The sequence below is a fragment of the Sapajus apella genome, unplaced genomic scaffold, assembly GCF_009761245.1.
Source record: "Sapajus apella isolate SASKATOON/1434 unplaced genomic scaffold, GSC_monkey_1.0 scaffold16, whole genome shotgun sequence".
NCBI lineage: Eukaryota > Metazoa > Chordata > Mammalia > Primates > Cebidae > Sapajus > Sapajus apella.
Genome location: NW_022436956.1, coordinates 31,476,785 through 31,490,353, shown reverse-complemented (window position 1 = coordinate 31,490,353; position 13,569 = coordinate 31,476,785). Strand labels below are relative to the sequence as shown.

General features: G+C 31.2%; 1 protein-coding gene across 6 annotated transcripts in view; it reads left to right on the top strand.

Annotated features, from left to right (window-relative positions):
- Positions 1–13,569, top strand: part of DYNC2H1 (dynein cytoplasmic 2 heavy chain 1) — a 396,897-nt gene that overhangs the window by 208,442 nt on the left and 174,886 nt on the right. For all 6 annotated transcript variants that reach the window (XM_032285741.1, XM_032285742.1, XM_032285743.1 and 3 more), the window contains 3 exons: positions 1,272–1,382; positions 5,373–5,528; positions 9,695–9,770. In XM_032285741.1, the coding sequence (XP_032141632.1) occupies positions 1,272–1,382; positions 5,373–5,528; positions 9,695–9,770 (343 nt within the window). The remainder of the gene's footprint in view (positions 1–1,271; positions 1,383–5,372; positions 5,529–9,694; positions 9,771–13,569) is intronic.

Below are 13,569 nucleotides of genomic sequence, written 5' to 3'. Positions count from 1 at the left end.
GATAGGATATAAATTTATAAACTTGTAAATTCAACCATATCCAGCTATAAATCCAACTATATCACAATGTATTGTTTCTTTTGCCTTTTAAATTTTTTTTAGATATGCCAACCCAAAGCAAAGTTTTATATACAGTTTACATTTTAAAATGATGAGGTATAAATATGTTTTATCCTTTATAATTTTAAACAAGCACAATGTTTTTGTGGCCATTCTTTTGCCATTTTTTTGGTCATCTTAACTACAGTTTACATGATATTAATGTTAGTGTTAGACATCACTTATATTAAAATAATTTTTAGACTTCATTCTCTTAGAGCTACAAAAATTTCTTGTGTAATTTATTCATTCATTTATTAAATGTACAGATACTTGCTGAGTACAAGAAAAACCCAGAAATTGTGCCAGGTGCTGGTTACCTCCAGAATTTGTACCTTTTCTCTGGAAACTTAGTTTAGGAGAGACAGATCACATTAACATAGAACTATATTGTGGGATGAGGAATACTATGGGAAGAATTTACAAGACGACCTGGGTGATTAAATCTGCTTGGGATTGTGGTAGTGAAGAGTTGGAGAAGATATTCCCCAAAGACATGATATTTAAATTGTATTTTGACAGATATGTAATAATTTGTCAGATTACAAGGAGAATAATAGGCAGAGGAAATACGATGAGTAAAGACAGTAATAAGAATCTGAATAAATGACTAAAGTCCACAGTTTGAGGAGCATGGACAGATGAATTTGTATGGTAAAGTTTTGAATTTATATTATAGGCAATAAGGTGCTTCTAAAAATTGTATATAAGGGAATTAATATCATTATATAACTCTGTAGAAGCATGAATTAAAGCAGTGAGAATCTAAAGACCTTAAGAAGGCTTGTAGTTTGGGCATAGCAATTATAGCTAACACTTACTTTGAACTTGTTATGTATCAGGCATTGTTTTAGTGTCTTATACAATTCTATGCTATAGGTACTATTATTATCCTTTTTTAGAGATGAAATAAGTCAAAGAGCCCAAGGTCACATAGCAGATTAGTGGCAAAGTTCAAATTTCACTCCAGTCAACATGACTTTAGATGCAGATTCTTATTCATTACACTGAGCTAGTAATAGAAAAGATAAAAATTAAATATAACCAGAATATTAAGAAATAGATCAGAATGTCACAAAAGTTTTGATTAAAAAATAGTTAATAATGTACTGGTACAAGGGAAATTTTTGTATGCATTAATGTAAATTTTTATCATTGGTTTTGTAAACAAGGAATTGAATACTCTTCAACCTAAAGATACCTTTCGTCTTTGGCTCACTGCAGAAGTTCATCCCAACTTTACTCCTATTTTACTACAGTCAAGTTTGAAGATAACATATGAGGTAAGAAGATTTAAAACTTGGATCACTAGTCATATGAAAGCAATAATCTATACATGAGTTCTAAAACTTTGTAAACAGCTATTATACCAAACATACAACTTTTTACGTTTAGATGAGGTATAATAGACATGAACAATAGCATAAGATGATATAAAATACATTTGAATCTTTTCAAATTTTATGTCACGTTTACATTTTTTGTTTATATTTTGGTAAGAAACACATAACATGAAATTTACTATCACAACCGTTTTTAAGTGTATAGCGCAATATGCACCTTGTTGTGTAGTAGATCTCTAGAGCTTTTTATATGTTGCAAAACTGAAACTCTGTGTCCACTGAAGAGCAAGTCTTCATTTTGTTCTATTCTCTGGCAACCTCCATTTTACTTTCTAAGAGTTTGACTACTTTATCTACCTCATTAAGTAAAATCATGAGTTATCTTTTTATTTCACTCAGCATAATGTCCTCAAGGTTCATCCATGTTTTAGCATATGACAGGGTTTCCTTTTTTAAGATAGAATAATATTTCACTGTATGTATATACCACAATTTCTTTATCCATTAATTCATCACTGAATATTTAGGTCTTTTACTTCTTGGCTGTTATGAATAATACAGTGAACACAGGTGAGCACGTATCTCTTCAGGATTCTCCTTTCAATTATTTTGGTTATGTAGCCAGAAGTGGGATTGCTGTATCATATGGTGACTCTATATTTGTTTTTGATGGAACTTCATACTATTTTTCATAGTGGCTATATCATTTTACATTCCCACTACCACTGAACAATTTCTCCACATCTTCATCAACACTTTTCTTTGAGTGTGTGTTTAATAGTGATAATCTTAGTGGTTGTCAGGTGGTATCTGATTGTGGTTTTGATTTGCATTTCCCTGGTGACTAATAATGTTGAGCATCTTTGCATATGTTTGGCCATTTATATATCTTCTTCAGAGAAATGTCTTTTCAAATTCTTTGCCCATTTAAAAAATTATTTCTTTTTTTTTTTTTTTTTTTGCTGTTGAGTTGTATTAATAGTTCATTACATATTCTGGATCCTAACTACTTAGTGTCTTATCAGATGTATGGTTTGCAAATATTCTCTCCCATTCTACAGATTGTTTTTCACTCTGTTTATTGTCCCTAACATCCCTAACTTCCTTCTATCCTTATGTCTAAACATTCGGTATCTCTCTAGCATATAATGCTAGGCAGTTACAATCCAAACCTTATATATTTGAAATTGTGTTTGTAATGATAGTGTATGACTTATCAAAGTCATAAATAAATAGCTAACTATTAAAACTTTTATTAGTATTTGTAACTACATGCTATTTTATTTTTTTGAGACAGGGTCTTGTTTTGTCACCCAGGCTGGAGTGCAGCGATGGCTATCATGGCTCACTGAAGCCTTGACCTCCTGGGCTCAAGCAATCCTTCCACCTCAACCTCCTGAGTAGCTGGGACTACAGTTGCTCCACCATGCCCAGCTTGTTTGTTTGTTTGTTTATTTATTTATTTATATTTTTTTGAAAGGTGAGGCCTCACTATGTTGCTCAGGCTGGTCCTGAACTCCTAGACTCAGGCAATTCTCTTGTCTTGGCCTCCCAAAATGCTGGGATATTGGCATGAGCCACTGTGCCTGGTCCTACTTGTTATTTTAGATCAGTACTGCTCTTTTTCATCTGAAGGTGTTAGTTTTGTTTAAGGAAGAAAAAGGATAAACATTAACCCAGGAATGCAAGGATGATTTAATATTGGAAATATTTTAATTGAATGATTACAAGATCTAGTAAGAAATGACTTTTCCAGAATCTTCTCTAGCCACAATCCGGGTATACACTTCTACTAATCTATATTTTAGAACTGGATTACACGAGCCATGAAGGCAGGGGTTATTTTATTTTGTTTTTTTTACTTGCTTGCTTTTTTGAATTTAGTGTATAATTCAAGGCCAAGTAAGAGGAATTCAGTAAATATTTCGATAAGGAAATATTACTACACCAGGTGAACTGTTCCTTGAATGTTTTAATGTGTGAACTTTTCTGGTATCTTTTTAAGAGTTAATTTGATTACATTTTCATGGAAATCTTTGGTTTGATTTCAATTATTAATTTGTTTTTTATTTCTTGAATTATTATAGGAAATTTTATCATAACTTACACTATTTGTGTAGTTCATTGAGATGTTCAAAATGACTACTATATATATGTGCATATATATAATATGGAAAAACATTATCATTTTTAAAAATTGTTAAAGTCCCTTATTTTTTCTTTTTTCCATTAGTTGTCAGAGCTGTTTAAAATTTTTTTTTCCAAGTAACTGATGTTATACTTACGAATTTACCTTTTCTGTTTTCATTTCACTGAATTTTCTACTTTTTTTGTTTTTCTTTCTAATTCTAAATTCAGATTTTTATCTGCTTTTATACTTCCTGATTTCTTAAGTTGATTACTTGTTTTGTATTTACTTGTATTTATTTTGAAATTATTCTGAGTCTGAATTTGCAGCTGGTCTTTTGCTTTATTTTACAATTTTGGCATTAGTGTTTTTGTTTCATTATTTTTCAGTCTGTACTTATATATGGTTTTCTCTGTAAGTGTATAGGATTTATTAATTAGCATGATCTTTAGTATAGTGCCTTTTTAATAACTCTAAGTGACTGGTTTCCTATTAATGTCATGTTTTATTGTATAGTGCACAGAAATTTGGCCTCATCTATGGGAGTTTTTGTGTTTCATAAACATAAAAAGTTTTCATTTAAAAAGTATAAATTTAATACATACTTAATACTTTAGTAGTATATTTTCTTTGTTTTTCTTTTTTTTGAGACCGAGTCTTACTCTGTGGGCCAGATTGGAGAGCAATCAGCTCATCGCAACCTTTGTCTCCTGGGCTCAGGCAATTATCCTGCCTCAGCCTCCCAAGCAGCTGGGATTAAAAGCATGTGCCACCATACCTGACTAATTTTTTTTGTGTGTGTTCATGTGTATTTTTAGTAGAGATGGGGTTTTACCATGTGTGCCAGGCTGATCTCGAACTCCTGACCTCAAGTGATCCAACTGCCTTGGCCTCCCAAAGTGCTGGGATTACAGGCATGAGTCACCATGCTCAGCCTCTTTTATTTTAAACAAGAAAGTCATTTTATTTAAGAAATAACAATGAAAAGGATTTCAAAGAGGATGACTAATTTTTGTAGTAGGCATTCTTAAAGTATTGGCTTGAATTTATTATTTTTATGTTTAAAACCATTTTGGAAGAAACATTTTACTTCTAAAACAAGCTAATTAGAATAATTTGGCAGAAAAACCTACATTATTTTTTTTAATGTTTGAATTTTTTTGGGGGGGTTATTTTGCTCTTTTTCCATGAACTTGAAAAGTTATTATTTTGATAATTTAAAAAATATAAACAGATGTGATGCATGTGGATGAACATTTTAAAAATTTTTATAGTTGTCCAATATACAATTTTAGTTCCTGGTTTCCATTTGTGTCTATGAGCCTAGCAATGTTAGGTAATACTCACTTTAAATTTGGACGAATGCACGAGGAAGATTAGTTGATATTTTGTATAAATTGCATGTTGAAGTCCTCATGGAAATTTAAACAGTTACTAGTGAGGGAAAACTGGCATGTTAAAGTCAAAAACCTGTCTCATAACAATCAGTATCACATTAGAATTTGTAAGTGGTGATTTAGTGTCAGTTTAAATCCTCAATAGTGCTATAAAACTTATTTGGTTAATTTGAATATTGTTGTATAGATTTTTGAATTTGAAAAATTATTACGTATATTTGAGATGAACTGTTAGATATAAGCAACTTTAAACTAGTTTTATGTACATTTTGAAGTAACATAATTTAACTCAAGCCTGATAAGCAGTGAAAATTTTTCTTTATATTATGTTCTTAAATATGTTAAAATCTAATATTTTATTTGTAAGATTTTAGTAATAGGATATCTGTTATTTTTTTTCTTTAGTCACCTCCAGGTTTAAAGAAGAATTTAATGCGTACTTACGAGTCTTGGACTCCTGAGCAAATTAGCAAAAAAGATAATATACGTCGAGCTCATGCCCTCTTCAGTTTTGCATGGTTTCATGCTGCATGTCAAGAAAGAAGAAATTATATTCCTCAGGTAAGTAAGAACATGTCTTGGATACATTCTAAGTTTATATTTTTGTATGTTAAAATATTTTTGTGATGTAGTATAGGTAGCTAGGTTTACATAATAATTTGGCTCATGACTTAAATTTATGCTCTTAATCTCATCTTTTCTGCTAATCTTCTAGACTGTATATAGTTAATTAACTATTTCACATCTCATTGAATTAAAGTATTAAGAACAATTTGTGACCATAAGCCCTTAATGAGTGTTAGGTATCATTTTTATAGTTTATATTGCATAGACATCTCAAATTTCAAAACCTGAATTCCCCATACCAGTCAGCTCTTCCCAGTAAAAATCATTGGTATCTGTTTACTTCCTCAGTCTACAAACTCAGGAGCTGTTCTTGGTATGCTGTGTTTCTTTGCTTCCCTATCCAGTCCATTATCAAGTCTTGTTGATTTTACTTCCAAAATATAATTCAAATATGTGCACTTCACCAGTTTTTAAGCCTCATCACTTCTCACCTGTACTACTTTCTGAATTAGTCTTCCAACTGTTCTTCCTACTTTTTGCGCTTAGCAACCAGAGTTATCTTTCTAATTAACGAGCTTGGTTATTTGCTTAAAATTTATCAAGTGGCTTTTTATTTTACTTGGGGAAAAGATGTGCAATATCTTACCATACTCCAGAAGAAAAGACCTGCCTATCTCTTCAGCCTCCTTGGGCCCTTTGTGTCACTTGCCTTTTAGACCTCAGTCATGCTGGGCTTCCTTAAGGTCTTGAATATATCTAGCTTTTTTCACCAAAGGCTCTTTATCTGTTATTGTCATCACAATCAATAAACTGCATTTTTCCATTGTCATAGAACTCCTATCTGGGACTAATGATCAATTTTTCTTGCCAAATGTTTCTCTCAGCTGTAAATTGCATCACTCATCCATCTTTAAATATTTTCCCTCTTGTTTTTTCAACTTTGTCCACTTCTGTTGAGGAAAATCTCTCCTCAAATTGCCCTCCTAACCCTGCTCCCTTTTAAACTCTCTGTATCAGTGGCGTGTCAAAATAAGAGCATAGATTCTGGAGCAAGACACACTTGCATTTGAGTCCTGATTTGAGAGTTTCTTTGCAGTGATACCTTTTTGTAAACTGTTTTAACCCCAATAAGCATCAGTTTCCTCAACTGTAGAATGAGAATAACAATCATATTTACCTTTATTGTGGGCATCAAATGAAATAGTGTATGTTTAGTGCTTAACGTAGTGACTGGCTTGTAGCCTGTCAATAAACATTTGTCAAACAGATGAAATAGTAAACAATAATAGCATTGTGTTGTTTCTTGTAATATGAATACCACACTTATGGGGAGGACTCATTGATCATAGCTAACTTATTCAAAGAATCACACCTAAAAAGTATAGAGTTTCAAAATGGGGAGGTATATCTTCCTGTAAATCCTTTTTTCCTAACTTCTCTGACATCTGTCCTTAGCCTATTTAATATCAGTTAATGTCTTTAGCCCCATTAATATCAATTAATCCTGACTGATAGATGAACAATACAAATAGTGATGAGCCTTTATTGAGAAAAATTACATAAAAAATTAGATTGTATTGTTTATTAAGTTATATTGGCATGTGGTATATATAAAAAAGATATAAAATGTTTTGTAATGAAAAGTCAGCTTCTGCCCTACTTACTTCTCTTCCAATTCACTTTCTGTCCTCAGAGGATCTACTATTAACCGTTTTTTGTTTGTCCTTTAGAGAGAGTGTATGAATATACAGACATATTTTATGAATTTATATATCCATTTATGTCCTTTATAACTTAAATGGTAGGTAGCATATTACAAACACAGCCCTGTATCCTGCTTTTTTAAACCATATATTTCACATTATTAAGTACCAGTGTCTATTTAATGCCTAATTTAAAAGTATTATTTGTATTAAATAATATTGCTATAATCTTTCAGCAGTTTTGGTATTGTTGGATTGGTATATATATACTTTTCAACTTTGGTGATTACAAAAATGTGTTGCAATGGATATTCCTGTGCATGCTTCGTTTAACACTAATTCATAGTTGTCATTTTTAAAATGTGTAATATTTGGGTCAAAGAATACACGTATTTTTAGAAATGTATAAATATTACCAAATTATTGTCCATAGCAGATACAGCAATTCACTTTCCCACACACAAAAAGTTTGAGAATGTCACTTTTTTTCATACCATACTTCTGTTCTCATAAAAATCATAACAAAGGAGGTAAATGTAGACACAATAAAGAACACTATTTCATTGCTAGAAACCATGTCATGGGTATATATACTAAGCAATATTGATAGCAACTGTTTTCTAATTAGGGGATTTTAAAAATATTGATCTTTAAAGTATTAGACATTTTTAAAAGATAAACTTCTTCACATATGTGCTCTAACAGAATAATAAATGTTACTTTTGAGTTGTTAGAAAGTTCAGATAAATATTAGAGGAATTTTGTAAATTTTTGATGTGTACATATCCTTTACAGATCTTTAATTCTGAAATCTAACTGAGCAAAATTTAAATCTTTTGTTTTGACAACTGGTATTTTAATGAATATCCTTAATATTCATTAAAAAAGTATCTCCTTTACAGATCTTTAATTCTTAAATCTACTGAGCAAAACTTAAATCTTTTGTTTTTACAATTGATTTTTTTAGTGAATATCTATAATATTCATTAAAAAAAATAGTATCCAAATGCTATTGACCCCAAATTTACACATACAGCTCAGATCAACTTTCTAGGCTCTATGTTTGTATATCTAACAGTTGACATATCCAGTAGAATGTCTCAAACATGTCTGAAAATTCACATATTCTGGATCAAGCACTAAAATATAAGCTTCCCAAGTGCACAGATGTTTGTCTCTTGTTCATTGCTAAGTTTTAACTGTCTAAAACATGGCCTGGTATAAAGCAGTCCAAAACTTACGTTTTTTACATAATGTGTTTGTTTAAACGCTTTGTTAAACTTTTATTTGGTGATCTCATGTTACTTCTTCCCAAACCTTGTATTCTTTCAGTGTTTCACTTACTAATGAATGACATCATCCATCATCAATATGAATGAGCAATAAACTGAGAAGTCATTCCTAACAGCTCTCCTTTTGGTATCTTCACACTCCATTACAATCCAATACAAAAATTCTGTTAGTTTTATTTTCTAACGAGTTCTTAAATCTGTCTACTTTTATCTTTGCATGCCACCCCTCTCTCCTCTAGATTAGGTCACATCTCTTTCATATGTGTGAAACATACTAAATATGTTTATTTTCATCAAAGTTATTGTCATTTACAGTTGTATATGTATTTGAGTGATTGTTTCCACCCCACTCTTTCCCATGTTTTCACTGAAAGCTACATGAGGGCAGGGTTTTTTTTTGTTGTTTTTACTCATTCCTATATTCTCAGAGCCTGACATATAATAAATATTTTAAAAATATTTTCTTAGTGATGAATGAATGAAATTTGTATCAGTATTCCTAAATGATATCCAAGTCTAAATATATTTTTGTTTGAATTTATTTTATTACAGAAAACTAATTACAATCAATAGAAGCCATATAGAAATTTTTAAATTATGTTTCAATTTATTGTCTACACAATATAGAGCTCTGTGAAAATTCATTTTATACAAACATTGTAGCTATTAGTTACAGGTATATAATTTTATTTAGTTCCAATATGAATGCTTTGTGAGTTCAATATGAATAAATATGCTGCTATATGCTTTTGGGCCCTTTTTTTTTCTGTAGGTGTTTTTTTTATGTTTGTAGAGAAAATCCACAATTCTGAAGGATAAAATTATAAGAAATATCTCAATGTATATACAGTAATGAGAATGAAGAGTTTACTGTACCAATTTGTTCTGTCTCTATGACTATGTTGCCACATAAATAACTAAAACTAGTATGATATTATAAAGTACTTTTCATGCTATGGCTACTAAATTATTTTTAAATTTACTGTTATTTTAGTATTATTATGTGTTGGTTTTATTAAAAATTCTCAGGATTTATGTAATTTTTAAGTCTATATCATTTTGTTAAGGACTGTGATACATATACGCACACGCACGCACACACACACACACACACATCTTCGACTACTGCTTAGTTGTTTACTTAAAAAAAATTGTTTCTCGACAGGGTTGGACCAAGTTTTATGAATTTTCTTTATCAGATCTTCGGGCTGGGTACAACATTATTGACAGACTTTTTGATGGTAAGTTCTAATGAAAATTTTAATCTCATGTTAATAAAAAATATTATCTGAGGTCTTATTAACAATAAGGTTTCTTCAGAAGTAGCTTAACTTACTATCACAAAATTTGCTTTTGCTTTTTTATTTTTTATTTGACTGCTACACCTGTCTTGTCTCAGAGTTCTTAAATGCATCTGTTCTTACATGGATTACTCTTTCTGCAAGCAGAAAGCTAGAAAGACCTCGTTTTCACTTTGTGGCCTTCAAAAGTTTCAGGTGTTAACTGAATTTTTCAGATGTCTTTCAAGGGAACTGTTAAAATTTAGGAGAATAGCAGGCTAAGATCAGTACCAAGGATTTGTGGAGTCATAATTGAATTACTAAGTAGGAATCAGGAAGCAAGGTACAAATGATAGATTGAAACAGAGCAGCAAATAAAGCCATGTAATCTGATTCCTTAAGGCCATCTAGCTATCAGCCTTCTTGAAAACAGGAACAGTCTAATCTCTAAAGTTTACTGTGCAAGGCCAAGGGAAGGGGACTCGAGTTTAGACCAATGATGGATTAGAGAATAGAATATGTTTATAGTAACCTGAAACTTAAAAATGTCACAAACAGATCTCTCAGTTACTGTCTCCTCTCCAGCCCCAACCCTGCAACCCCGCCAAATACTTTTTCCTGATTCTGCCTTCGTTTCAGTAGATGGCCAACCATTCATATATTAATAGTTGTTCAAGGTTAAAGCCTATGAGTCACCCAGGATTCTTTTCTTTTTCTCATCCTCAGACATCCAGTTCTTTGACAATTTCTGTCCTTTCCAAATGACCTCATGATTCTATTTGCTTATTTTCTAGTATATTGGCAGTCCAATAAAAAAATTCTTACCTGGTCTTCTTCCACCTTAGCACCCTTTTAAACATTCTTCATACCATAAACATTTACTTTTTAGAAATGCAAACCAAAGCATATAATTTCCCTGTTTAAAACCTATATCCATATTTGGCATCTTTATGTACCTCAAAAAACCAGACTTGTTCTTACCTGAAGGTTTTAATAGGTGTTCTTCCTTCTGTCTGAAATGCTTTCCTCTCAAACTTTCATATGGCCTTCTTCTTCCTATTGTTCACTTCTCAGCCTAGAGGCTTCCTCTTGAGAAGAGCATTTCTTCTAGAGGTTGATTTCTTACTGCTGAATCTGAAGTAATCTAATCATTCTCTATCCATTTGTCTTGTCATATTGTCTTAATACAGTAGTACTACCTGAATATCTTCTTGTTCATTCATTTATTATTTTCTCTCTTCCTACTAGAGCATTTCTGTTTTAAAACATAATCTTTTTTAAAGCAAGGTCTTTGTCTTGTTTACTGTGTATATCCTTAAGGTTTGTAACAGTGCTGAGCCCATCATAGGTACTCAATTATTCCTTGAGTTGCATCAGAATTTTTTTTAACATCTTCTCTTTGGCAAAAAGATAAGGATGGACAGCTAGGATGTGGCCAACTCCCATTTTAATTTATGTATTTTTGAAGTTTAAAAAAACCTATTTAATGAAGTGTGTGGACAAAAAGTACTGAAAAAATTATTACTCAACGAAATTTCCACAAACTGAATACCCTCATGTAGCCAGTACCTTAATCAAGAAATAGAACATTATCAATACCTCTGAATCTACTCATGTAATGTTGCCTTTCAGTCTCTACCATCCCCCAACTTTACCTATCCCTGCTCCTGAAGTAGACACCAGACACCTAGCTATAAATTAGTTTTGCCTGTTTTCGTAAAACTGGAAACATACTGCATATATGCTCTAGTGTTTGGGTTCCTGTAGTTAACATTGTATTTGATAGATTCAGCTATTTATTTGCATTTAGTTGTAGTCTGACAGTATACCTTTGTGTAATGATATGTTTCTGTTGAGGTATATGTTGGTAGTTTTGAGTTTGGGATGATTATGGGTAATGTTGCTATACCTTTAGGTAAATATATAGATATATTTCTGTTGAGTATATATGTAGGAGTAGAATTGCTAGGCCAGTATTTGTTCACCATTACTAGTTAATGCCAAATAGTATTTCAAGGGAATTTTCTGTTTGTTTAAAAGATTTTTTAAAATTCTACATCAGAAAAGTTCACACAAATGTACAATTCAATACATTTTCCATAAATTGAACCTGTGTAATTTGCCCAAAATGAAAAAAAAAAAAATAAAAACAGTATTATCAGTATTCTAGAAGTGCCTTCCTCTTACTCCTTTCTACGTATGACCCAACATTCCTCGCCTCATACATGGGTAACTATTTTCCTGACCCCCATGAACTATTGTTTTTAACATTTGACACAGATTTTTTGGGGAATATAGACTAATACTTTAGATTGCCTAAAAACTTGGTAATTTTCCAAAATGCTTTTGAATATTTGACTTTTATAATACCACTATGAGGCTATTAGTGTTAGTGTCCTTTCACAAATGAGGAAAACAAAACACAGAGAATTTGAATGATTTTTTTATCATGTGTTTCAAGTTTGTGATAGAATTAATAGCATTCTAAGACATATATATAGATAGATATCTCACATCATTGTGTTTTAAACAAAAGGTTTTTTTTTTAAATGATATTGAATCTTTGAGTAAAAATATAACTGCTAATCTTATGATTACAGAATTTTCTGATAGAAAGGGACTTCCACATGTATAGAATTAAGTGCTAAAAAAGAGAAAAATTTTTAACTACTGGGAACAATTGGTATTGAGATTAATAGCCCTGTGACCTAGAGCATGTTTCCTAATGTTCAAGCCTGAGTTTCCTGATCATTAAATTAGGAATAATAGTAGATACTTCAGTTTATTCAAATATCAAGAAGTTTAAGTGACAAAAGTGACATGAAAGTATTTAGTATTTAGTACATTTAATATATAGAATTAAGCTATCAGTAATTGTTGGCTGTTATCATTGCTGTTCTTATAATTTAAGTTCTATTAATTTACTTTATCCTGAACCACATAAAATTTGTTTTGAGAAAAATAGGTAGAAGAAAAATAATATTTTTTCATAAAAATTCTATAAAATGTTTCACATAATGGCTGTGTCTTCTATTTTATAAGTTGAAAGATACACTAATGTATCTGGATTTCTTAGTGACTTATCAATGACTGGTTTATCAGTGACTGACTAAATGATAAAGGTATCATTTAGTGAGTATCAGGACAACTAGAAATTTGAGTCCTGGTGAAGTCCTTTGTTTAGTCACTGTTGACAATAAGATGTAGGCAGAGAACAACTTTATTCTTCCACTATATAGGTCCCCTTATCCTGCAGGAGGTAACCTAAATCACTTATGTTCCAAGGCATGTAGATAATAAATTTTTGTCATTATCTCCAACTTTTATAGTAATGAAATGGAACTGTGCTAGTAATGCTAACAATAGAGTTTACTAGCTAATTTAAATGTAGTTCTATGTTTCCTATATTTGCTGCAGATCTGAGATTGAATTCTTACATTTTAACATTACCACTAAATTGTGATGACAAGGATATCTCCATTGCAAAATGAAATAATATCTTATATAAGAAGTTCCATTGTGGTTTTTTAATATTACATTTCTCTTCTGTTAAAATAGAAAGTGGATAGTTGACTATGTAAAATCATGACATTTAGAAAAGCCTAATGTGTGAAGGTGTTTTGTAGAGTTTCCCTATTGATTGTATTATTTTGTAAACTGACAGTTTCATCAAATGTGTAAAATTATGTTTCGGATAGGTTCTCTTAAGGAATTTCCAATTTAAGTAGCCAGGGTTATGTGGCAGATAATTCAGATAATT